This window comes from Plodia interpunctella, chromosome 22 (assembly GCF_027563975.2).
Source record: "Plodia interpunctella isolate USDA-ARS_2022_Savannah chromosome 22, ilPloInte3.2, whole genome shotgun sequence".
In the NCBI taxonomy this organism is placed as follows: domain Eukaryota; kingdom Metazoa; phylum Arthropoda; class Insecta; order Lepidoptera; family Pyralidae; genus Plodia; species Plodia interpunctella.
The window spans coordinates 1,357,003-1,381,205 of NC_071315.1; the positions used below are offsets into that span (position 1 = coordinate 1,357,003).

Genomic DNA, 24,203 nt, shown 5'->3' on the forward strand with positions numbered 1-24,203 from the left:
CTACTTGCGAGTTTGTGGCATTTTAGTAATCTTTTACATACATACAGAGTAACTTTTAATACATTGGCAATATTTCTCTACATGTTTAGTTCATGATTCTCAACAACCTTTAGTATCGTAACTCCCAAATTGCGAACAAAAAAATCAGCTTTTCTATACAAAATCAAATTATCTAACTTGTGGAAAATGTATGGATCAGCTGATTTTTACGAATAGTTGTTCAGTACCATCGACTCTGAGCATGTAGATAAAATAATAATGAGGACACCAGAAATACAAATAGACTATTCACTGTTTTACACAGGCTTTTATTATGGAATTGTAAATTTAAAGTGACAAAATTCGTTGTCATGATTTAGTCGCCTCTTACGATATTCTCGGGTGGTTACGCAAAGGCCCTATTCTAGGGCGGAAATGACACACCTCACTTCATCCACCTTAGTTGACCGAGCGAACGAAGCGAGCGAGGTCTACAAATCATCTTTGGGCAAAAATACATTTTTTGTATGTATGTATGTTTCTAACGTGTTAACTTTGAAATTTAAAATGTATGTAGGATCTGTCGATAGAAGTTTAAAGTTTGAGGCGGGTAATCTCCGAAACTACTGAACCGATTTCAAAAATTATTTCAACAGTAGAAAGGCACATTATCCAAGATTGCTATAAGCTATATTTTATCTCAAAATTGCCACTGGAGCGAAGCCCCGGGAAACCTCTAGTATACATCAGTTTCTCTTTCAGAGCTCATCAGCTCTTTGTAAGCTACCTATAGGTTTTAACTCACGCACACTAACGCGTTACGTTTCACGTAGGTACACGAACTTTGGCTCCGCGCAACTCATTTAACTTCATATAAAAAGACAGTGCCCGACCTATGACCCTACAAAGGATTTACCGATAAAATTATCCCATTCAGTTAATAGGGACGTGAATTACATTTTTTGCTTTGTGGCATCCTTGTATCAATAGGGATAGTAATGTATGGGTCATACCTGTTAAGCTTAAGGCCTTGTTCGCACGGTGAAAAAACGTTCTGACAAATCGTGTGTTTTCACAAATCGCAGTTTTTCAGATGTACTCGTAATGTTTCAGATGTTTTAATCGCATTTTGAACGTTGTACAGTCAACCGCAAGTCAAGTTACCCTGCCTGGTTCTTTATGCGACAGCAATAGGGGCGAGTTTGCAATGGATTTGGGTAGCCTCATTTACTGTTGAGTGTACGTTGTTATTCTGACATTTTCTTTAACTCCTTATCAGATAACGTTATTTAAGTATTGTTAAATACATATATTAAAAATTAGGAGGACGAATTTACCTGTACGTAGGTACTTTTAACATGTGTTCTTTGTACAGTAAAAATATTACAAACAAACAAAACATATGAGAAACCAGAATCCCCTGGCAAGTCCTTACTGGCCTGCTCCTTGTTCACTATTACTCGACATAATATACTCTCAATACAAATCTTCGGTCACAGTCACAGCCGTTAGTTTGAAGGACGTGTGTGAGCTGGGTAATGAACTGGAAGACGTTTAGGGCTGCTACTTGCGAGTTTGTGGCATTTTAGAAATCTTTTACATACATACAGAGTAACTTTTAATACATTGGCAATATTTCTCTACATGTTTAGTTCATGATTCTCAACAACCTTTAGTATTTACTCCCAAATTGCGAACAAAAAAATCAGCTTTTCTATACAAAATCAAATTACCTAACTTGTGGAAAATGTATGGATCAGCTGATTTTTACGAATAGTTGTTCAGTACCATCGACTCTGAGCATGTAGATAAAATAATAATGAGGACACCAGAAATACAAATATACTATTCACTGTTTTACACAGGCTTTTATTATGGAATTGTAAATTTAAAGTGACAAAATTCGTTGTCATGATTTAGTCGCCTCTTACAATATTCTCGGGTGGTTACGCAAAGGCCCTATTCTAGGGCGGAAATGACACACCTCACTTCATCCACCTTAGTTGATCGAGCGAACGAAGCGAGCGAGGTCTACAAATCATCTTTGGGCAAAAATACATTTTTTTGTATGTATGTATGTTTCTAACGTGTTAACTTTGAAATTTAAAATGTATGTAGGATCTGTCGATAGAAGTTTAAAGTTTGAGGCGGGTAATCTCCGAAACTACTGAACCGATTTCAAAAATTATTTCAACAGTAGAAAGGCACATTATCCAAGATTGCTATAAGCTATATTTTATCTCAAAATTGCCACTGGAGCGAAGCCCCGGGAAACCTCTAGTATACATCAGTTTCTCTTTCAGAGCTCATCAGCTCTTTGTAAGCTACCTATAGGTTTTAACTCACGCACACTAACGCGTTACGTTTCACGTAGGTACACGAACTTTGGCTCCGCGCAACTCATTTAACTTCATATAAAAAGACAGTGCCCGACCTGTGACCCTACAAAGGATTTACCGATAAAATTATCCCATTCAGTTAATAGGGACGTGAATTACATTTTTTGCTTTGTGGCATCCTTGTATCAATAGGGATAGTAATGTATGGGTCATACCTGTTAAGCTTAAGGCCTTGTTCGCACGGTGAAAAAACGTTCTGACAAATCGTGTGTCTTCACAAATCGCAGTTTTTCAGATGTAATGTTTCAGATGTTTTTAATCGCATTTTGAACGTTGTACAGTCAACCGCAAGTCAAGTTACCCTGCCTGGTTCTTTATGAGATAGCAATAGGGGCGAGTTTGCAATGGATTTGGGTAGCCTCAATTACTGTTGAGTGTACGTTGTTATTCTGACATTTTTTTTAACTCCTTATCAGATATTGTTATTTAAGTATTGTTAAATACATATATTAAAAATTAGGAGGACGAATTTACCTGTACGTAGGTACTTTTAACATGTGTTCTTTGTACAATAAAAATATTACAAACAAACAAAACATATGAGAAACCAGAATCCCCTGGCAAGTCCTTACTGACCTGCTCCTTGTTCACTATTACTCGACATAATATACTCTCAATACAAATCTTCGGTCACAGTCACAGCCGTTAGTTTGAAGGACGTGTGTGAGCTGGGTAATGAACTGGAAGACGTTTAGGGCTGCTACTTGCGAGTTTGTGGCATTTTAGAAATCTTTTACATACATACAGAGTAACTTTTAATACATTGGCAATATTTCTCTACATGTTTAGTCCACGATTCTGAACAACCTTTAGTATCGTAACTCCCAAATTGCGAACAAAAAGATCAGCTTTTCTATACAAAATCAAATTACGTAACTTGTGGAAAATGTATGGATCAGCTGATTTTTACGAATCAGCTGATCCATACATTTTCCACAAGTTACGTAATTCAGTACCATCGACTCTGAGCATGTAGATAAAATAATAATGAGGACACCAGAAATACAAATAGACTATTCACTGTTTTACACAGGCTTTTATTATGGAATTGTAAATTTAAAGTGACAAAATTCGTTGTCATGATTTAGTCGCCTCTTACGATATTCTCGGGTGGTTACGCAAAGGCCCTATTCTAGGGCGGAAATGACACACCTCACTTCATCCACCTTAGTTGACCGAGCGAACGAAGCGAGCGAGGTCTACAAATCATCTTTGGGCAAAAATACATTTTTTTGTATGTATGTATGTTTCTAACGTGTTAACTTTGAAATTTAAAATGTATGTAGGATCTGTCGATAGAAGTTTAAAGTTTGAGGCGGGTAATCTCCGAAACTACTGAACCGATTTCAAAAATTATTTCACCAGTAGAAAGGCACATTATCCAAGATTGCTATAAGCTATATTTTATCTCAAAATTGCCACTGGAGCGAAGCCCCGGGAAACCTCTAGTATACATCAGTTTCTCTTTCAGAGCTCATCAGCTCTTTGTAAGCTACCTATAGGTTTTAACTCACGCACACTAACGCGTTACGTTTCACGTAGGTACACGAACTTTGGCTCCGCGCAACTCATTTAACTTCATATAAAAAGACAGTGCCCGACCTGTGACCCTACAAAGGATTTACCGATAAAATTATCCCATTCAGTTAATAGGGACGTGAATCACATTTTCTGCTTTGTCGCATCCTTGTATCAATAGGTATAGTAATGTATGGGTCATACCTGTTAAGCTTAAGGCCTTGTTCGCACGGTGAAAAAACGTTCTGACAAATCGTGTGTCTTCACAAATCGCAGTTTTTCAGATGTAATGTTTCAGATGTTTTTAATGGCATTTTGAACGTACAGTCAACCGCAAGTCAAGTTACCCTGCCTGGTTCTTTATGCGACAGCAATAGGGGCGAGTTTGCAATGGATTTGGGTAGCTTCATTTTCAGCTGTTGAGTGTACGTTGTTATATTGTTATTCTGACTTTTTCTTTCAACTCCTAATCAGATAACGATATTTAAGTATTGTTAAATTCGTAACATTAACCCGTATGACATAAGCTGCGTGACGTCATTAAAAACAAATATGTAGGTATATGGATAATGGCCGGTTTATTTTATTACAAGCAAATAGAGGAAAATTCGAATATCGAATGTCCGCGAGAGATAGCTGAACGACTGCCAATCTAGTGACAATCGCAAATAGATGACAACCCTACAGGGGCCGAAGAAGACAAATACCCGAGCCGAGTGACAAAATGTTAATGTTTCGACAACCCTAAAAGGCTATTTGTTTTACAACGGGACTTTTTTAAACATCGATGCACTGAAAGCGTTTGTCATTGTTTACTTTTAAATTTCCAATTTATAATTCTTTTTTCGGCCTGCGAAATTATTTCAAAATCAAAATTTATTCATTTTATTAATTGTTATTCTAGGTGCGCCTGGGCTCCGCCGCTCCCGTGGAAATTTCGGGATAAAAAGTACCTTAGTGGTTTTTCCAGGTTATATTCTACCCGTGTACCAAATTTCATAACAATCCGTCCAGTAGATTTTGCGTGCAAGAGTAACAAACATAAATATGCATTTTATATTGTTAATAGGATCCATGTAACCTGTTTTGTGTGCTACTAAAGAAATAAATAATTCCAAAATAATTTAAATTTCGACTCGACATAAACAACTAGTTTTCGCCCGCGGCTTTTCCCGCCTTTATTCAATTCAATTTAAATCGTTTATTGCCATTCATATTGTACATCAGTTCTCAATACGAACCCAGTCGGGTATTTGCAAACAGAAATATGGAACGGCTGGCGGATTTATTATAAAATTTAAATTTCAAAAGTTATTTATATGGATGCAAGTTATTTATTTCGTGCACCCAATAATATATTTATTACTAATTATAATTTTTCTTGAGTTATTATTTAAATATTTATTAACTATGTAATTTAATTAACTTATTATGACGTATTTTTATTATTTTATTATAATGTTATTATGATATGACATAATTTATTAACAATATAAATTGCATCCATATAAATAACTTTTGAAATTTAAATTTTATAATAAATCCGCCAGCCGTTCCATATTTCTGTTTGCAAATACCCGACTGGGTTCGTATTGAGAACTGATGTACAATATGAATGGCAATAAACGATTTAAATTGAATTGAATAAAGGCGGGAAAAGCCGCGGGCGAAAACTAGTTGTTTATGTCGAGTCGAAATTTAAATTATTTTGGAACTTATACCAGATTTTAAATTAGACCATCCGCCATACAACTGTGCATGTTGTACAAATAGATTTCGCATGATACGCGAACAAACACATAGAAAGACAAAAATTGAAAAAAAATTTTTTTTTTCTTCTACTAGTCTACGTCTACTCTGTCTAGTAGTACTTCATGATATTTTGCATAATTGTTGTTTGAAAAATGGAGAAGGATATAGGGTATATTAAATATACCTAAATATTTTTTTCAATTTTTTCGGGATGAAAATTTCATCCCGGGAAAATAACTGTTCCCGTGGGAAGTTAAGGCGAAGCCGCCGCGTTATAAATGCGCTATGGATATTTTATTTCAACTATTAAAAAAATACATTTTTTGTAGTTATGTTTGTTTGTAACGCGATAACTTTCGAACTGTTGATCTGATTTTGATGAAATTTAAAAGGCATGCAGGATCTGTTAATGGAATTTTTAAGTCCATGGGGCATCAAAATCTGTTAAGTCGTTTTTAAAACAATCCCAATTTTGTATGAACTCGTCAAATATCGTGTTCGCGAAAAATAAAAAACTGTTCCCGAGGGCATTTACGCGGCCGAAGCCACGGCCAGAAGCCAGTTTAACATATCAATGAAATATTGTCACCAATTCAGTTTCTAGCTATAATAATATACAGATAATAACCCGGGAAACTATTGCATTTCAGTTGCAAGTTGTACACAGATTTGTGCTAGCCCCAACTTACTCCATTGGTTTCTAAGATTCTTGGACACAAACCACACGGAGCTATATTTTGTTGATAAACGGGACGATAAATTTAATACGGATTTAAGTACATAGTACTAGCTATTCTCCGCGAACTTGACAGCTGTAGACCACTTAAAGTAATAGTGAACAAGGAGCAGGTTAGTAAGGACTTGCCAGGGGATTCTGGTTTCTCATATGTTTTGTTTGTTTGTAATATTTGTATTGTACAAAGAACACATGCTAAAAGTACCTACGTACAGGTAAATTCGTCCTCCTAATTTTTAATATATGTATAAGACCTATATTTGTTAATTGACGTCCTTGGAGAAAAGGCTGCGGTGAAGTTTGTTGCGCCGCTTCTTCTTCACCTGCGCTTTGGAAGCCGGCAGTAGACTTAGTTTAAGTAATTTTTTTGGACGTCAATAAGTGATGTATATCATTCGAAATTGAATAAAGAATTTTGAATTTGAATTTGAATACAGGTATTTTGTTTGGTTAATCGTATTTTATTAAAAAAAAAACTGTTGTTGGCCGCGAACACAATAAATTTTTCATGAATTTTTACAAAATTGTAAATATTTCAAAAACGACTTAACCGATTTTGTTGCTTCACGAAATTAAAAATGATATTGACAGATTCTACATTCCTTTTAAATTTCATCAAAATCAAACGAACGGTTCGAAAGTTATCGCGTTGTAAACATACATACAAAACATGTATTTTTGCCCCAAGTTGATTTGTAAACCTCTCACGCTTCGCTCGGTCAATTATTACAATACGGTTAAAATCCTGCTGCCACATGTGCTTCCATACCGATTTGTGGGCGAAGTGCGAGTTAGCATTTCACTTCTCACCGTCGAATCGATTCGCAATGAGACACAGCGAGCCATTCACATTGTGTCATTGTGACGTAGCGACAACAACACTTGCTGTGTTGTTATCATTGGTTTATCATTGGTTCATTGCGTCACACTTCGAATCGATTCGATGGTGAGACTGAAGTGAAAATGCAAACCCGCACTTCGGCCTCTGACTTGAATAAAATCTGACACTAGTATACACATTATTTTTACAATAGCTATATTGCACAAATATCTTATGGATGGTGGAGATTTTCAATTTTATAAATTTGTTGACGCAATGAAATTATTACTGTCTTCTCTTTAAACGTCACATCTTTTTTTCAGGTATGATACGATGACCACTTCCATTTAGGACGGCCGTTTGTTTGCTTGATAGAATTTAAAAAAAAAGTCGCGTCGTTTTCCGGAGAAATTTATTGATGTATGTTTTCAATACAAATTTATTTTGCTTTACAGACTAAAACCTAACTTTGGTCGCCTGTTGTCTGCAGATAAAATACTAAACCAGTTCAATTTTAACCAATAGTTTGCAACTATTCGTGGTATCGTCTGAAGTCGGTCAGTTTCTATGCAAAGCTGTTTTATAGTTCTTTCAATAGTTATTTACTTATTAATTTGATTTTTTTTAAAGTGAAACTTAAACTTCATTAGCGACGTTGTGCACTTTTTGTGAAATGTTAAACTCATGTCAGGACACACGAGATCGAATATTCGGGAAAGTACCCACTGGTCCTCCAATATTCGACCCAAATGCAAAGAGTGCCAATTGGACCTCTCTTTCAGGCCCCATTCGACCTCCTTCAAAAAAAATTATTATAGGTACCCACCGTATCTCTTTTTTTAAATTTTGCCTGGTATACTTGCGAGATTACGTGCCCCGTCCTTGCACGTAATTGTACATCACAGCCACATGACTGATGCTCCAACGTCTGTGCGTCTGTAGTGGAGGGGAAGTGAATATAGGCATACACTACAGTACCCACTGGACCTCTAAGATTTGATCTCATTGCAACGGTACCCATGGATCTTATTCATATGTCCCATTCGACCCTCCTATAAATAATATTGAAATTATCTATACTGTTGAACTTTATTGACAATTTTATTATTAAGAACAGTGCAATCGTGCAGAAAATTGCAAACTAAAATTATATAAATATTTCGCGTAACGTAACGTAATAGAACTATGAACCAAATAGTAACTGATTGTATTGTTTTTCTTACTATTATATTACTGTCTCTTTCTTCCTATATCATTTCAATTTTCCGCATTATTGGGCTTTAAAGTCCCATTTTGATGATAAAGAGTGATTTTGGAGGTCCAGTAAGCACCATAACTATGATAGGAGGTCGCATAGGTCCTTTTGTGTAGGTAATTATTTCTTTGGGGGGTCCAGTGGGTACTTTGATTTTGAAGGGAGGACCAATGGGCCCTATTTTTGAATGAGGTCTAATTTTAGAGGTCCAATGGGTACTTTCCCGAATATTCGTAAGACGTCAAAAATGCACAACGTTAGTATTCAAGTTTTCACTTCTGCCGGCACTCGCGGGGTGCAACACGCTTTTTTCTTTCTTTTCATCGCTATCGTAACTTGTTTACTAGATTTTCTGATGTTTCGACCTTTTTTTTTTTTAGTAATGTCAATAAATGTACTAAATATATCGGTTTTATTAAAGCTTAGGTACATTCATTTCAATTTTGGTTGATGCGTCAATATTCCATCTTCAATGTTTAGTCGCGCACTATCACCATGTTTTATATTCTTTTAATTGCACAAATTGTGGCAACAGAATTTCGATTTATCATGTACAGGGGACTTCATATCAAACTACCCAAACCCATTGCAATTTCGCCACTATTACCGCGGCATAGAGATCTGAGGAGGGTTATATGAAATTTGCTTGACGTGTACGCTACTATTGACATGGTATAAAATACTTCTATAACTACTATTATTCTATATTCTAGATTCGATAGGGTTCGATCCCCGGTCGGGTCATGATGGAAAATGATCTTTTTCTGATTGGCCCGGGTCTTGGATGTTTGTCTATATATGTATATGTTATAAAATATAGTATCGTTGAGTTAGTATCCCATAACACAAGTCTCGAACTTACTTTAGGGCTAGCTCCATCTGTGTGATTTGTCCTAATATATTTATTTATATTGAAACCAATACCGTTTTATTGTGTATCGAGCTCAATTTAGCGGGGGTCACCTATCGACGGACCATAATTAACGCCAGAATTGTAGCTTGATATTAGATCTACCGATGTGTGTAGCGGCAGAATCGGATGCTTTGTATGTACGGTGCTATCGAATCGAATCTAATACAATGAATTCATTTGAAATAGAACAACAAAGTCAACTTTTTTTTTTTACTATATTTATTTTACAATTTGAACATTTTTAATCACTACAGGTTGCAAACCTAATGCTATAGAATCAAGAACGACAAAATCAGTATTCCTTTTAAATTTTAACATCTAACCATTATTACAAAGAGGTAAGCGTTTGTGGGTTCGGGTGGTTCTCAGAGAGTTTCAACCGGTGCGGCCGCGCTGTCATTCTACAAGCTATCAATTTTCTTGAGGATTGAATCATTTCCAAAATCTATCTATACTATTATTATAAAGAGATAAGCGTTTGTGATTTTGTGATGTTTGAGGCGGGTAATCTCCGAAACTACCGAACCGATTTCAAAAATTATTTCACCATTCGAAAGGTACATTATCCAAGATTGCTATAGACTATGTTTTATCTTAAAATTCCCACGGGAGCGAAGCCCCGGGCAACATCTAGTCTATGGTATTGTATATGGTATGTTTCAAAATTTATTTTACATTTTGAACACCCTATCACAACAGTTTGCACACCTAATGCTATAGAATCTTAATGCAGTAACAAAATTTCCCAGCAAACGTTTTGTGGAAGACACATATTGTTTTTAATAAAATATAATTAAGCAACTGCAGGGCATCGACCAGGCACCCCACGGTCTCTTAAATAACCAGATGTTTGTCGAATATAAATTACAACAATTTCCCAACACACATGTAGGGCGTCCACGACTCCGCGGAAATTCGGAACAAGTGCATATGAATATCTCGTACTTCACTTTACACTTTCTGTTGAATTTTATTAATAACAAATGAAGTATTCGTTTAAACCGATCCCTATCATCACTACATAGTATAAAACTTTATATTTATACAAAACTGTCACTGCTGCGGCGAATGACACTAGATACAATGCAGTAAAAAAATACAAATAATGTTTTAAGTGTAACACTTTTATACGCATTGTTTTAAACATTCCGTGTTTAGATATAAATTGTTTGTCAATTGTTTATTATGATCCGAGTTAGTAATTTAGCAAATGTTAAAATTTTGATATTTATTGTAAGACCTTATAATTTAAAAGAAAACCGAAGCAGAGACGGAATGAGTATATAAACCAAGATATAGCTAAAAAGTAAATGGAAAACACTGAAATGCTGCAAATATAACAAATCATATCCGTAATTTCATCATTAATTGATGATTTATTAAAATATTTATTGTTTTGTAATTATCTTATTAAAATCAAAATTTCATTGTCACCCTACACTGCGGCTTCCAGCGGTTCCCAATTATTATTCCCGAAATAAGTACCTACTTTCAATACTTCAATCGAATATCCTTTTTATAAAAGAATAATATCATGTTTTCTTTTTTTATTTACGTATAAATATTGATTCACCCCGCTTGAGAGGAAATCAAAGAGTTTGCACAATATGCTGATGTTATTTGACATTAGGTATAATTTAAAATACACATGTATATTAATCGACGGAGATGTGGACGTTTCGATCACTTTAGGAGATAATTCTCAAGATAAATGTGGCATGCACCATTGACCTTCGTCTAATTTAAGAGCGAGACTCTTGACGGTAAAGTTTCTTCTTCAATTGCTCTCCCTCTCTCCCCGTAACTAATTCCTTCACTTCGTGATACGACACGACGCCCACTTTGTTTTTTATTTGCCACTAGATGTTGCCCGGGACTTCGCCGAAATTTTGAGACAAAATATAGCAATCTTGGATAATGAACCTTTCTAATGGTGAAAGAATTTTTTTAATCGGTTCCGTGATTTCGGAGATTACCGGCCTCAAACATATAAACTCGCAAACGCTTACATAATAGTATAGATTAACAAAATGAGTGACCAAGACACGCATTTTCTTTGTTCACGATAGCGATCAGTATTACCTATTAATTATAATGTCTGATAATCTCAGCAGTATTTATTAATTTAAACATTGTTGCATAAAAATACAATTAAAAAAAAATGTTTTAAAGTACAACAGACAGGGTTAAAGTTAAAAGCACTACTAATATTACTCACACACCAATATTTTTATCATTAGCCACATTCATTACTTAACCATTGAGACTTAGGTACAGAATGTATTAACAAAATTAATAGGTTTAGTGCAAAATAAGATATGATACTATGTTTCTATGTAATTAGAATTAAAAATTAAAAAAACATAAATCATACTTCAAGTATGTCATCACTATTAATAAATTTATTTCCCGACTTAAAAATTTCATTTTCAGGCTTCAAGCCATCTTCCCCTCTGTAATAAGGGAAAATATTTAACGTACCCAAATAATAAATACCAGGTCTTGAAAAATTTGTTTCGGCACCTAAGAAGTTCGTCTCACTGTCCTCTTTAAAATTCCCCACTCTAGCATCTTGGATGGAATTACACCTAATACCTATAAACATTTTAGGGTTCACCAAAGCTTGCCACCAGTAAAGAAATGATTTAACATGACTACAAATAGTGAGACACGGATTAAATATTAAGTCTCCAGGTTGAAATTCGCCACCATTTACGTAAAAATCTACATGACCTAAACGATCCGCTATACCGAATCCATCGATATTTGTGTGGACGATATCTACATTTTCTCCGTCTGAAGCATCGAGTCTATATTTCGGTGGTAAAGATCTAAAACATGGACCAGCAGGATCAAGTCCAGTGATTCTTGTAGGTTTCATTCCTGTAACGGAATAGTAGTGTTTTGCAGTGTAACCAGCTATATGTGCTCCAAGGCTTATGCCGAGCAATTCTAGATTCTTAGCGTTCATGCCTTGTTTTGTTAATTGGACTAAGAATTCACCTAGTTTCTTTCCAATGACTTTAGCTAGACGAACAGATCTGAAAATAGATAAAATAAAATAATATCTATAATACGATTTTCATGTGCATGTCTGAGGTCGAATATACCCATCCCGCTAATACTATAAGGACCAAAAGTATATTTCTGTTTGAGATCGAAAAGTCCCATGTTCATGTGGCAAGAATCTAAACTCATGTATAATAGTTTTCATAGATCACCACTTGCTTCACGGTGAAGGAAAACATCGTGAGAAAACCTGTTCACTGGTTGATAGTTAAAGTTTACTAGTGTGTATGCGATTACATGCTACTCGACGCAGCAATCTGTAGGTGACTTGAATAATAATAAGCAGTGTTAGTAATTAATACACTGGAAAATATGAAGACTTACTTTGGATAAATTAAATTGAGAAAGTCATGGGTTTCGGTGACAAAAACATTGTACCCTTTGTTGACGTAGAAGCTTGCGAGGTTCTTGCTGTCCGGCAGGTCTGACCATTCAAGATAGCCCACCGCGTACAGCACGGTCTTCTTGTTTTTTAGATCTACAATTTTACCAATTTTAACAAACATTACATTAGAACCCCAATATATCTTCCTTAATATGTGTTTTTCTATAAGTTTATATTATAAACTTTCAAAGTCACTAATCGAACACAGAAGAACCCTGTAAAATTCCTGCAGTTCAATAATTGTTTTATCTGTTGATCTTGAATTGAATCAATTATTTAAAAAATAATTTTTTTTTCCATAATGTCTCATAAGGCTCCTGCCGAAAGGGCAACCCAAGATTTGGCGGCTTGATGACTAAATAATACCTACTTGTACGACACCGAGAGCATAACCATTGCCACGTTGAGACTGGCGTGCAAATGTTCTGACACGGGTAACCGCACTCTGCCACATCCTTGACTACACTGACTTTTTGATCTCAAAATTCAAATTCAAATCATTTATTCAGAAATTAGACCTTCACAGGCACTTTTTCTCGTCAATTTTTATATTTATAGTTATTTCTCACAAGCTACAAACTACTGGCATTTCGGAACGACCACTGCTGAGAAGAAATGCCGAAAGAAACTCATTTGAACAGTGTTGGTCCCTATCATGCCAGATTGGCTTACCGTTATTGTTTCTTACAATGTTTTTTTTTTCTAATAATATATAAATTAAGATCTCGTCAAGAATGGTACACATACTAATTGTCTAACAACTAAAGACGCCGAAGACTATGTGCATAGTAGAAGATAAAAAGTAGTAACGCGGACCTTGGGCTCTAAAGCTGGTAACGGAAGGCACCAGAGAGAGAGAGAGCATTATCTTACCAATATTTTTATCATTAGCCACCAATTTAGCTGCCTCTGTGACAGGTAGAACTTTTTTTATGACACCATGAGTTGATTTCTGGTATGAGATCACTTGGAGACGACGCATTGTCTTCGGTCTAATGCTAGCATTCTTCAGAACACCTGGACCTAAAGTGATCACCAAAATGATTTATAAACTATACCAATGATATAGGTACAAAAATTTTAATTTTTGACACAAGCTTTTGTTGTTATTATTATAGAGATATTTTACAATTTTAATTAACATTCAATTTGTGACAAAAAATCATGTACGTGCAGTTATTATTATTATATTTCATCCTTATCCTAACTAATATTATTATAAATGTGAAAGTAAGTTTGTTTGTTACCTTTTCACGCTATATCTACTCAACCAATCTTCTTGAAATTTTGCATACAAGTACTTTGAAGTATGTAGAAGGATATAGGGTACCTTTTATCCCGGAAAAATAACTGTTACTGTGGGAAATTTTCGCGGGCAAAGCCGCGGGAAACTGCTATTACCATAACCGCATAATAAACACGTCATAGCTGTAGGTAAAAGAAAAATAAACTTACATTCTGGCAGTAAACCGGAAGGCACGCCTATCTCAGCGGGTGGTGTGTAGCTTAGCTGCGCAAAGCCAATAAGAATTGTAGTTATAAAATACGCTTCAACTGTTGCATAAAATCTTGTCATTTTTCTTACGAGTTATAACAAATTAGCACTTAGGGTGAATTGCACCTTCAACTTTTAACGTTAACTTTAACCTGCGCGACGCTGTCGTTTCGACATGACATTGCATTTTGCGCAGGTTAAAGTTAACTAAAAAGTTGATTGAAGCAACCCAATCTTAAAAATTACAAGAGCGATAAATTAACACTTATTATAACGTAAAAAAATTGATTTAATTGTAATTAATCCACTTAATTTATCATATTACAACTGGAATATAATTAAAATGAGTAGTTTATATAACAGACGTATTACAAAAAATACAAGTCACGCCGAGGGAATATTGTCATGACTCACACAAAATTTTGGCAATTTATAAAAAAAAATATCGAAAACTATTCTTAAATACGGTCACGTAATCGTGTACATGGCCTACTAGATTTTAATTCAATTTTATTCCGACGAAGGTCTATTCAATATATTAATAATTGGTTGCATAATTAAAATCTTATTTATCTGTAATTTCCTGTAATCAAAAATAATTTGATGGCTAAAAGTAACCATACTCACTTCCTGTCGCAAAATAATTTATGCAATTATTTTTTGATGCGACTTTTTTATTTGTATTTACATAAATTACACGAATGAAACTAGCTGCCGGTCCCGGTTTCGCTAGGGTAAAACCAACAAATTATACATTTAAACCGTCCTCAAGTACCACTGTATCTATTGGTGATTAAAGTCATCGTTAAAACTGAATGGTGCACTCACTCTAAGAAATTGGACAAATAGGTAACGAAGAGGACGCTCATGAATATTATATCTTACACAACAAAACCCTGAATCGTATTAATGTTGTCATACCCAGGGCTTTTTTTACTTGTTGATATCCATAGGGATGTCTCCACAATATTATGTGTATTTAATATAGTAATTCTAAAATACCTAGTTTATTAACTTACTACTTGCATACCAGGGCTTCGCTCCCGTGGGAATTTCGGGATAAAAAGTACCCTACGCGTTATTCCAGGTTATATTCTACCCGTGTACCAAATTTCATCACAATCGGTCCAGTAGACTTTGCGTGAAAAAGTAACAAACATTATACACGCACAATTCATAAACTTTCGCGTTTATAATATTAGTAAGATTTACACAATATAATAGAATGCGTGGCAATGCTGCCAGCCTTCTAGGCATATTACCTCAAGGCAGTGAAGGTAAGGACTAATTTTCCATCCGAATATCGACAGTGCTCGGTTGCTTAATGTTGTTAAATGTATAAAATAAAAATTATACGAATTAATTACACGATAATCAAATTTTATTTGTAGCCATTTAGAGTTTTATTTTTTTTTTATTATTTATTAGGAAGACCAACAGCCATACACACAAAATAGATACTAAATTTAAAAACATTTGGCCATTTAAAGGACCTCACATATATCGAGAAACAATATATCGAGTTAAAACAAAGGATAATTTACCTCAAGAAAAACAAAATATGAACAAAAATTTTTATCATTATTGCTGTTGATCAACAACCACATCGACCGGAAAGAAAAAGTTAGTTAGGAGACGTCTCAGTCTAGGGATACTGCCAACCTCATACGATACCCAGGTATACATATAGAATGTTTGTTTTTCTGTATAATGAAAACGCTTTTTGACCTCAAGTGACGGCACTGTCATACAAGCCCCATATATATTTTTTGTGATTCCATACCTAGACAGGAGTGCGGGTTCAGTTCCCGCTCGATTCCAGAATTTTTTCGTCTCATTACTATTTTCAAAAATAAGTTCATATTTCCATACTAATAATTTATGACAGTTTGATGTTTTTTCTATCGCTTCAATACGGGGCCAACCTGGTACAATGATCATCATCATATCGAGTGTGTTATTGCTGATACTGGTGTCAGATTTTATTCAAGTCGCCTAAAGGCATCTGACATGACTTTTATGACTACTTACGACTCGGTGACTAGACGACCCCGGTGGAGCAGTGGTAAAGTGCTTACCTTACCTGAACCGAGAGGTTCAGAGAAAATGGTATTTTCCTGATTGACCCAGGTCTTATAAAATATGGTATCGTTGAGTTAGTATCCAAGTCAAGTACTTTGGGGCTAGCTAAATCTGTGTAATTTGTCATAATATACTAATTTATATATTTAATATATTTTACCGCCATCTAACGGCAGGTAGTCGCATACACACTAGGGAACTAAACTGTCCACCAGTGTGCAGGTTTCCTCACGATGTTTCCCTTCACCGGAAGCGAGTGGTGGTCTATGAAAACTACTATATATGAGTCAGATTGGTATACAAACTCATATGGCACGAGTAGGATATAAACCTGTGACCATTCGATCCACAGGCGGGCGTCTAAACCATTACACCACCACCGCTTCAATGGTACAATGTTGAATATTATGCATACACGACCTCGGTGGCGCAGTGGTAAAGTTCTTGCCACTAAACCGAGAGGTCCTGGGTTCGATCCCCGGTCGGGTCATGATGGAAAATGATCTTTTTCTGATTAGCCCGGGTCTTGGATGTATATTGTTATAAAATATAGTATTGTTGAGTTAGTATCCCATAACACAAGTCTCAAACTTACTTTGGGGCTAGCTCAATCTGTGTGATTTGTCCTAATATATTTATTTTATTTATTTATACAACGAATTATGAATTTTTGCGTAACTACACATTCCGATTAAGGAATGAAGAAAAGATGTGACATATTTGACACTAACATAAGTTGTCAATGTCAAAATTTAAAAAGTGAATTTAAAAGTTAAAAAGTTACAACTTGCGTTGCCTGCAACAGATTGAGTTTTTAATAATATTTCCATAATACGATAACTATGATTATTATCTGCCAGTATGTAAGCCCGCGAGTATTTTAACGCCCCATGATTGATGCTGTAATTAGGACGAACCGTCATTACAAACGCATTAAACTGGCTCAAACCGGTTTTAGCTGGTAAATAAACCTTTGTTTACGCGTTTCAGATCCATAGCCATGTATTTGTCGCTCAAAAATTATAAATCTTTCACATTTACGTAGTTTACGTTGAGCAAGACAAATATATAACATATTTTTGAATTAGTTTTATCCAAAACGTACTGCCTACACACTTATGTGTCCAAGCAAGTCTCAAAGGACGGGACTTGAACCCGTGAGACTATATGAAAAATATGAGACTATATAACAAGCCTAAACTGTAATTAATGATAATATTTCTTTGAGAAATGTATCTCAAGTTGTTAAGAATCGCGGAGTTGAAGATTCTCCTATAGTCAACGAAAACATATAGAATCGGATAGACGAAATGGAGCCTCTAAGACGTAGAAAAAAATAACGACTGTCAAAGTACAAAACTAACTTATACAATTGCAAATATTAACGTATCTTCTTATTTTTCTAATCATTGTCCATTTTCTATTTCTGGAAACTTGCAGTTCGGCCTACCCTATCACCTTATAAAACCATTTTGACATTACCGCCCGGTGCACTGCTAATCAAATCCGAACTCTGTTCACTGACGAAAAAGTTGAGAATCGCAAATGAGTTGGGAACATTTGGTAAGTTAATAGAGTTCAAAATTGGGTATTGTAACTTTTGGTGCACTTTGGTCTGAGTCAGGTGTGAAATGGATTTTAAGTGATAAGATTTTGTAGAGTTGAATTTGAAAGAAACTTTTCTTAATAGTGTTTTAATCACGCTTTGAAAACATAACTACATTACATTAGTGTGATATATATTGACGACCTTGGTGGCTCAGTGGTAAAGTGCTTGCCTCTGAACCGAGAGGTCCCGGGCTCGAACATCGGTGGGGTCATGATGGAAAATGATCTTTTTCTGATTGGCCCGGGTCTTGGATGTTTATCTATATAATGTATATGTTATAAAATATAGTATCGTTGAGTTAGTATGCCATAACACAAGTCTAGAACTTACTTTGGGGTTAGTACAATCGGTGTGATTTCTCCAAATATAATTATTTAATTATTTAGTGTGTTGTTGGGAAACTGCATCCACCACAACCAGCGGCTCATGTCTGACTGCGACCACGGCGACTGCAAGGTCGGTGATACGTCTGCAATCCTACTAATATTATAATGCGAAAGTTTGTGAGGATGTGTGTAGTGTGTGTAATGTTTGTCACTCTTTCACGCAAATATCTACTCTCTATCTACTGGACAGATTATTGTGAAAATTGGTGAACGGGTGGAATATAACCTGGAATAACACATACCTTTAGTAGGTACCTTTTATCCCGAAATTCCCACGGGAGCAAAGCCCCGGGGCGAAGCTAGTACCTAAGAAATATAAACTATATTTTTTTTCCGAATACTGCATTCGGTAATGTATTCGGAAATAATATATAGAAATGAAGTCGCAAGTAGGTAATTGCGATTTCACTTCTATGTGCAATTTAGTTGGCGGGTTTGGACGAGTCCAATAATTAATGATTATATTATGTGATATAATTGAAAGTATTGACATTATCACAGTGTAATTAATTTATTTTTCACTTTTATTTCGAGAAGATTGAGAGAGACTAAAGATTGAAGAGAAGATTTTTTTTTTAAACTTTTTAGAAAGATACCAAAGAGAAAAATAAAGTTTTTTTTCTTTATCTGTCAAACAAAGATTGAAGAGAAGGTTTTTTTTTACTTTTTTAATTTAGAAAGATAATTGAGAGAGACTAAAGAGAAAAATAAAGTTTTTTTTTTTGTTTTTTTTTTTTTTCTTTATCTGTCAAACAACCCTACGATTTTTTGTGACTTAGACCTCACCCTAAAAGTAGTAACGTCGGCGAGTATACCCACATTTAGGAAGTTTAATGTCGTACTAACATCCCGCGGCTCGCCTTTATTATTGGCTCCACAACGTCTTTGTTTTGATATTATAGTTTTGGATTGAAATGAAATTTTCATTTTTATAAACATACAATTTAAAATGAGAGAGAATTTGCAAGGTAGAGTGAACGGGGTCGCCATGTGTTCAGGATTAAAATACCTGATCTTGAAATAATAAATATGTATTTTAATTACAATAAAATAATGAAGAAGTTTTAAACACTCAGTGCTGTAGAGGTTACAAGGTTACATACATACATACATACTTGCATATATACAAAAATGTATTTTTGCCCCAAGAATGTTAGACCACGCTCGCTTCGCTCGGAAAATAACAGGGCAATTTAATGGAACTTAGCAAGTCTTTAAGTAGTTATGACAGTTTATGTAATCAGACAAACAGACACGACGAACCTAAAGAATTCTGTTTGTGTTATTCATTTACGGGACCCTAAAAATATACAAGTCTGTATAAAACTGATGAATGAACACGGAATAAGCTAAATTGGTCATCTACTTTTCGCCCCAAAAGACCTGATACCATATTATAAGTTTTATACTTAAATTCAATCTATACTATTATTATAAAGAGGTAAGCGTTTCTGGGTTTGTATGTTTGAGGCGGGAAATCTCCGAAACACCATTAGAAAGGTACATTATCCAAGATTGCTATAGGCTATATTTTATCTCAAAATTCCCACGGGAGCCAAGCCCCGGGTAACATCTAGTAATTTATAAGTCTGGAGTACTCTCAAAAGTGCATGTGGAGTGCCATTACTTATATTATTTGCATATTCCGACGGTTTTCACCACTGCAAACACTAATGCAGTTTTAATGACTTCTAAAATTATCTTGACATTCTCAATGTAATGGCTACTTATCATTAAATAAATAAATATATAGGGACAAATCACACAGATTAAGTTAGTCCCGAAGAAAGTTCGGAACTTGTGGTACATAATACAATAACATCCTAAAATACACTCAAAATAATTAAGTTACTTCAAGGTACTTATAAATAAATAAACAAATATGTATGGACGAGATCACACAGATAGAGCTCCCCAAAGTAAATTCGAGACATGTGTTATGGGATACTAACTCAACGATACTATATTTTATAACAAATACATATATAGATAAACATCCAAGACTAAGGTCAATCTGAAAAAGATCATTTTTCATATTGACCTGATCGGGAATCGAACTCAGGACCTCCAGTGTAGCAGTCCGGCGTGATGACCATTTAGGCCACGGAGGTCGTCTATCCACATCTGTCTATATATATATATATATATATATAACTCTTGCGTTACTGAGTGACTGACTGACAGGCAGCAAACACAACACACAGCCGAAATTATTGGGCGTACAAAGCTGAAATTTGGTGTGTAGGTTCCTAGGACAGTGTAGGGGAGCACTAAGAAGGGATTTCCTGAAATTCCCGCGGGAAACAGATTTTTAACCACATACGAAGTTGTGGGCAAATGTTAGATAATTTCTAAATATGTATCCGACTTTGTTGTGGGTTAATATTACCTACTTGAGTAACAATCTGGTGATCACACAATCGAAATGTCTTCATTTTAATTTGAAAATAACCAAAAATACGAATATTTACTACAATTTAACTTAAATTTCTATTGTAACGTAATTATTATCAACTTTTGCCCGCGGCTACGCCCTATAAATCATTATTAACAATATCTCAGGTTCTAAGAAACGTATCGCCATAAAATCTATACCAGATTTACTATACAGCTGTGAAAACTGCATCAAATTCCATCCAATAGTTTTTCGTGATGCGCGAACTATTGGCGGACAATGATACAGAAAGGCAGACAAAAAAAAAATGTTTGGCTTACATCACAGTCACCATAATATATATAAACAGTCGCCATACTTATTTTTCTTTAATATCTCTTATGTCTGTACATAGCCTACTTACAGTTTTATTATATGTGTACATTCAAATATTAAATGTGCATTATTCAGTTACGTAAAATGTATAACATTGACAATGAAAATACTCACAACACTCTTTTTTGAACAAACGTGCGTAAAAAATTAGGGTTACACTATATCACTTGAGGAGAAAAAGGTGATATATAACTGGCTTGATGTAATATAATCATTAATTTTGATGCCACTATTATTCTGCAATGGCCTAATAAAATTCCCAAAAATTAATTAGAACCAGATTAGGCACTTGTCAGTTGATCTACATGAAAATAGATTTGCAATAACGCCCTAATAACTGTACTGGACCCTAAATAGTCCTCTTCTATTATTCTTCTACTAATATTATAAATGCTTAAGATTGTTAGGATGTGTGTATGTATTTATGTTTGTTACTCTTTCACGCGAAATCTACTGAACGGATTGTTATGAAATTTGGTACACGGGTAGAATATAACCTGGAATAACACATAGGGTAATTTTTATACCGAAATTCCCACGAAAGCGAGGCCCCGGGGCGAAGCTCGAATCGAAGTATCTCCTATGTACAGACATAGCATAGTCCAGTTACAATTATATTATCCAGTATATCTATACAAATCGCGAATATCTATCTATTCGCGATAGTGGAATTAAGATTATACTAGAGGCCTGTCCCGGCTTCGCTCGTTTAAAAACATAATAAATTATACACGAAACCCTTCCACAGGACTCGCACTATCTAATGTTGATCAAAAACCAAGTGGTTATTGAGTTTATCGCTAACAGACAGACGCAGCAGTGGACATTGTTTTATAATTTTCAACTATAGGGATAAGGATTTATTGCTGTTCTTAAGCTCATTGGCAAGTTTGCTAGGTTATATAACACGTCTATAAATTATGGTCGTCCAAATCAAAAGGGACCTTATGGCGACTGGCACTTGATCTTTATTACCGTTGTTCGAATACAAAACAACGGCAATAATGGCGTAAGTGCCGTGACGAACACAATTATTATGCTCTCTCTCTCTCTCTCTCTCATCTCCGCATGTCCCCGATTTCCTTCGGGACTGTGTTGCCGCGAAGCCTGTCGTCACATTAAAAACTAACCTTAAAATTGTGAACGTGTTCGGCTTTGATTTTACAACAACCCACCTGCTTGACGTCAACCAAAAAACCCGGGAATGCTGTTGTTGTCTGTGAACTGCCAAGGCCGTGCCCTTAAGTCGCCTTACTGGATATCCATGTGAGGATATCGAGTTGACCTATTTTAGGGTGGAACCACAACTAATTATCGTTTTATCTATTTTATAACTTGTCTACGGGTAGCTACCTCTGATTTATTAAACCACATAATAAGAGAGCATTGTCTTAAATTTTAATTAAAAAATGTCTTTGTTACCAAAGCTCCACACGGAGGCTGTTTTAATAAGTTTGATAAATGTAGATGGGGCTAAGTAATTTTTATTTTTCTTATTTTAAACTTGCAGCCCATGGCATAATAGGGACTTACATGTTATATTACTGATAAAAATTATACATAAATTTATATTTAAAAATGGTAAGCCCTTCTGGCATGATAGGGACCAACACTGTTTGAATGAGTTTCTTTCGGCATTTCTTCTCAGCAGTGGTCGTTCCGAAATGCTAGTAGTTTGTAGCTTTGGTAAACATCATTTAATTTAGAATATGACGTGAAAAAGTGCCTGTGAAGGCCTAATTTCTGAATAAATGATTTGATTTTGATTTTGATTTTGCCCGTCCCAGCTTCGCTCGGGTAAATAATATCAAAACAATAATAAAACTTTCACAGAAATCAACCTATAGATAATCAGATTTAATTCAAAATAATTGTTGTTCATGTCTCGAACTACTGTAACAACGTGAATTCAATGGTGTTATAGGGGCTGGCATGATAGGGACCAACACTGTTCAAATGAGTTTCTTTCGGCATTTCTTCTCAGCAGTGGTCGTTCCGAAATGCCAGTAGTTTGTAGCTTGTGAGAAATAACTATAAATATAAAGATTGACGAGAAAAAGTGCCTGTGAAGGTCAAATTTCTGAATAAATGATTTGAATTTGAATTTGTTTACCGCTGAGCTGTCTACTCATATCTTTAGTTGACGAAATTTTGAATGGAATTTTATTCGTTATTTCTTTTCACCCTCATTTACTACCCTAAATGAGGTCTATATATATATATAGCGAATGCAAGAGCGTTAGCTTCTTCTCCTGAGGAAGGTTTAGTTGTATAATTTATTATGTTTTTGACGTTAATGTTATGACGGGCCGCTAGTGAACTAAGTGTTTCAAACACTTCTTTCCTATTGGCTAATTCTAACTAGTCAAATTATATACTTTTTTCTAAAATAAACCAATTTGAATCCATAAAAATATAATTTTATGGATTCAAATTGGATTTAAATAAAAGTATAATTTTAGCAAATTAATTTACGAACGGATGGAGCTTGTATGACATTAATATGTCATGACGTCACGGTTTTTGGAGTCACAATACGAATTCATTCGAAAATAAGAAAATACTAAATTACGCATTATATTTATATAAATAACGTTATGTATTTATTCATTTTACGCATTCAAGTGTAGCGAAATGGTATTTGTTGGTTTCGTTTTACCTCCACATTAAGGAGCGTCGGTCGCGGCGTCCTGAAAATTTCATTGGATTGTGCGTGACCAGCATTATTAGATATTTTAGAATACCTATGAATATACAGTCTATATAATATACTTGTCTAAGGAAATATACACACACAGTCCAAATATCCCATACTATTATTATAATTGCGAAGGTCTGTCTGTATGTTCCACTTTCAGGTGAAAATCGCTGCACCCATTTTTAAAAATTATATGTGAAAATATTTTTTTGAAAATTATTATAATGGCGGGGGTGAAAATTTGTATGAAAATAATATCTGTTTTGACGTATATAGAAATTCACGTGGGCAAGAACTTGTCCTAACTAATATTATAAATGCGAAAGTAAGTTTGTTT

At 34.9% G+C, this 24,203-nt stretch overlaps 1 protein-coding gene across 2 annotated transcripts; it reads right to left on the reverse strand.

Annotated features, from left to right (window-relative positions):
• Positions 1–9,596: 9,596 nt before the first annotated feature.
• On the reverse strand, positions 9,597–14,794 carry LOC128679954 (lipase member H-B-like). Of its 2 annotated transcripts, XM_053762504.1 has the most exons (5): positions 14,687–14,794; positions 14,282–14,406; positions 13,700–13,849; positions 12,766–12,919; positions 9,597–12,413 (listed from the first exon to the last, which is right to left on the reverse strand). In XM_053762504.1, the coding sequence occupies exons 2-5, from the start codon at positions 14,400–14,402 to the stop codon at positions 11,741–11,743; spliced, it is 1,098 nt and encodes a 365-aa protein (XP_053618479.1). In that variant the 5' UTR covers positions 14,403–14,406; positions 14,687–14,794; the 3' UTR covers positions 9,597–11,740. The 2 variants fall into 2 exon arrangements, with proteins under 2 accessions (XP_053618479.1, XP_053618478.1); XM_053762503.1 differs by lacking the exon at positions 14,687–14,794 and having other exon boundaries at positions 14,282–14,663.
• Positions 14,795–24,203: the final 9,409 nt, after the last annotated feature.

What these genes read in the sequence shown, in the direction of transcription:
- LOC128679954 (XM_053762504.1), bottom strand. Translation starts at nt 14,402, where the DNA reads ATGACAAGATTTTATGCAACAGTTGAAGCGTATTTTATAACTACAATT. An exon ending in TTCCGGTTTACTGCCAGAAT is followed by an intron (nt 13,850 to 14,281) that starts GTAAGTTTATTT and finishes TGATCACTTTAG; the next exon opens with GTCCAGGTGTTCTGAAGAAT. An exon ending in GGCTAATGATAAAAATATTG is followed by an intron (nt 12,920 to 13,699) that starts GTAAGATAATGC and finishes GTAAAATTGTAG; the next exon opens with ATCTAAAAAACAAGAAGACC.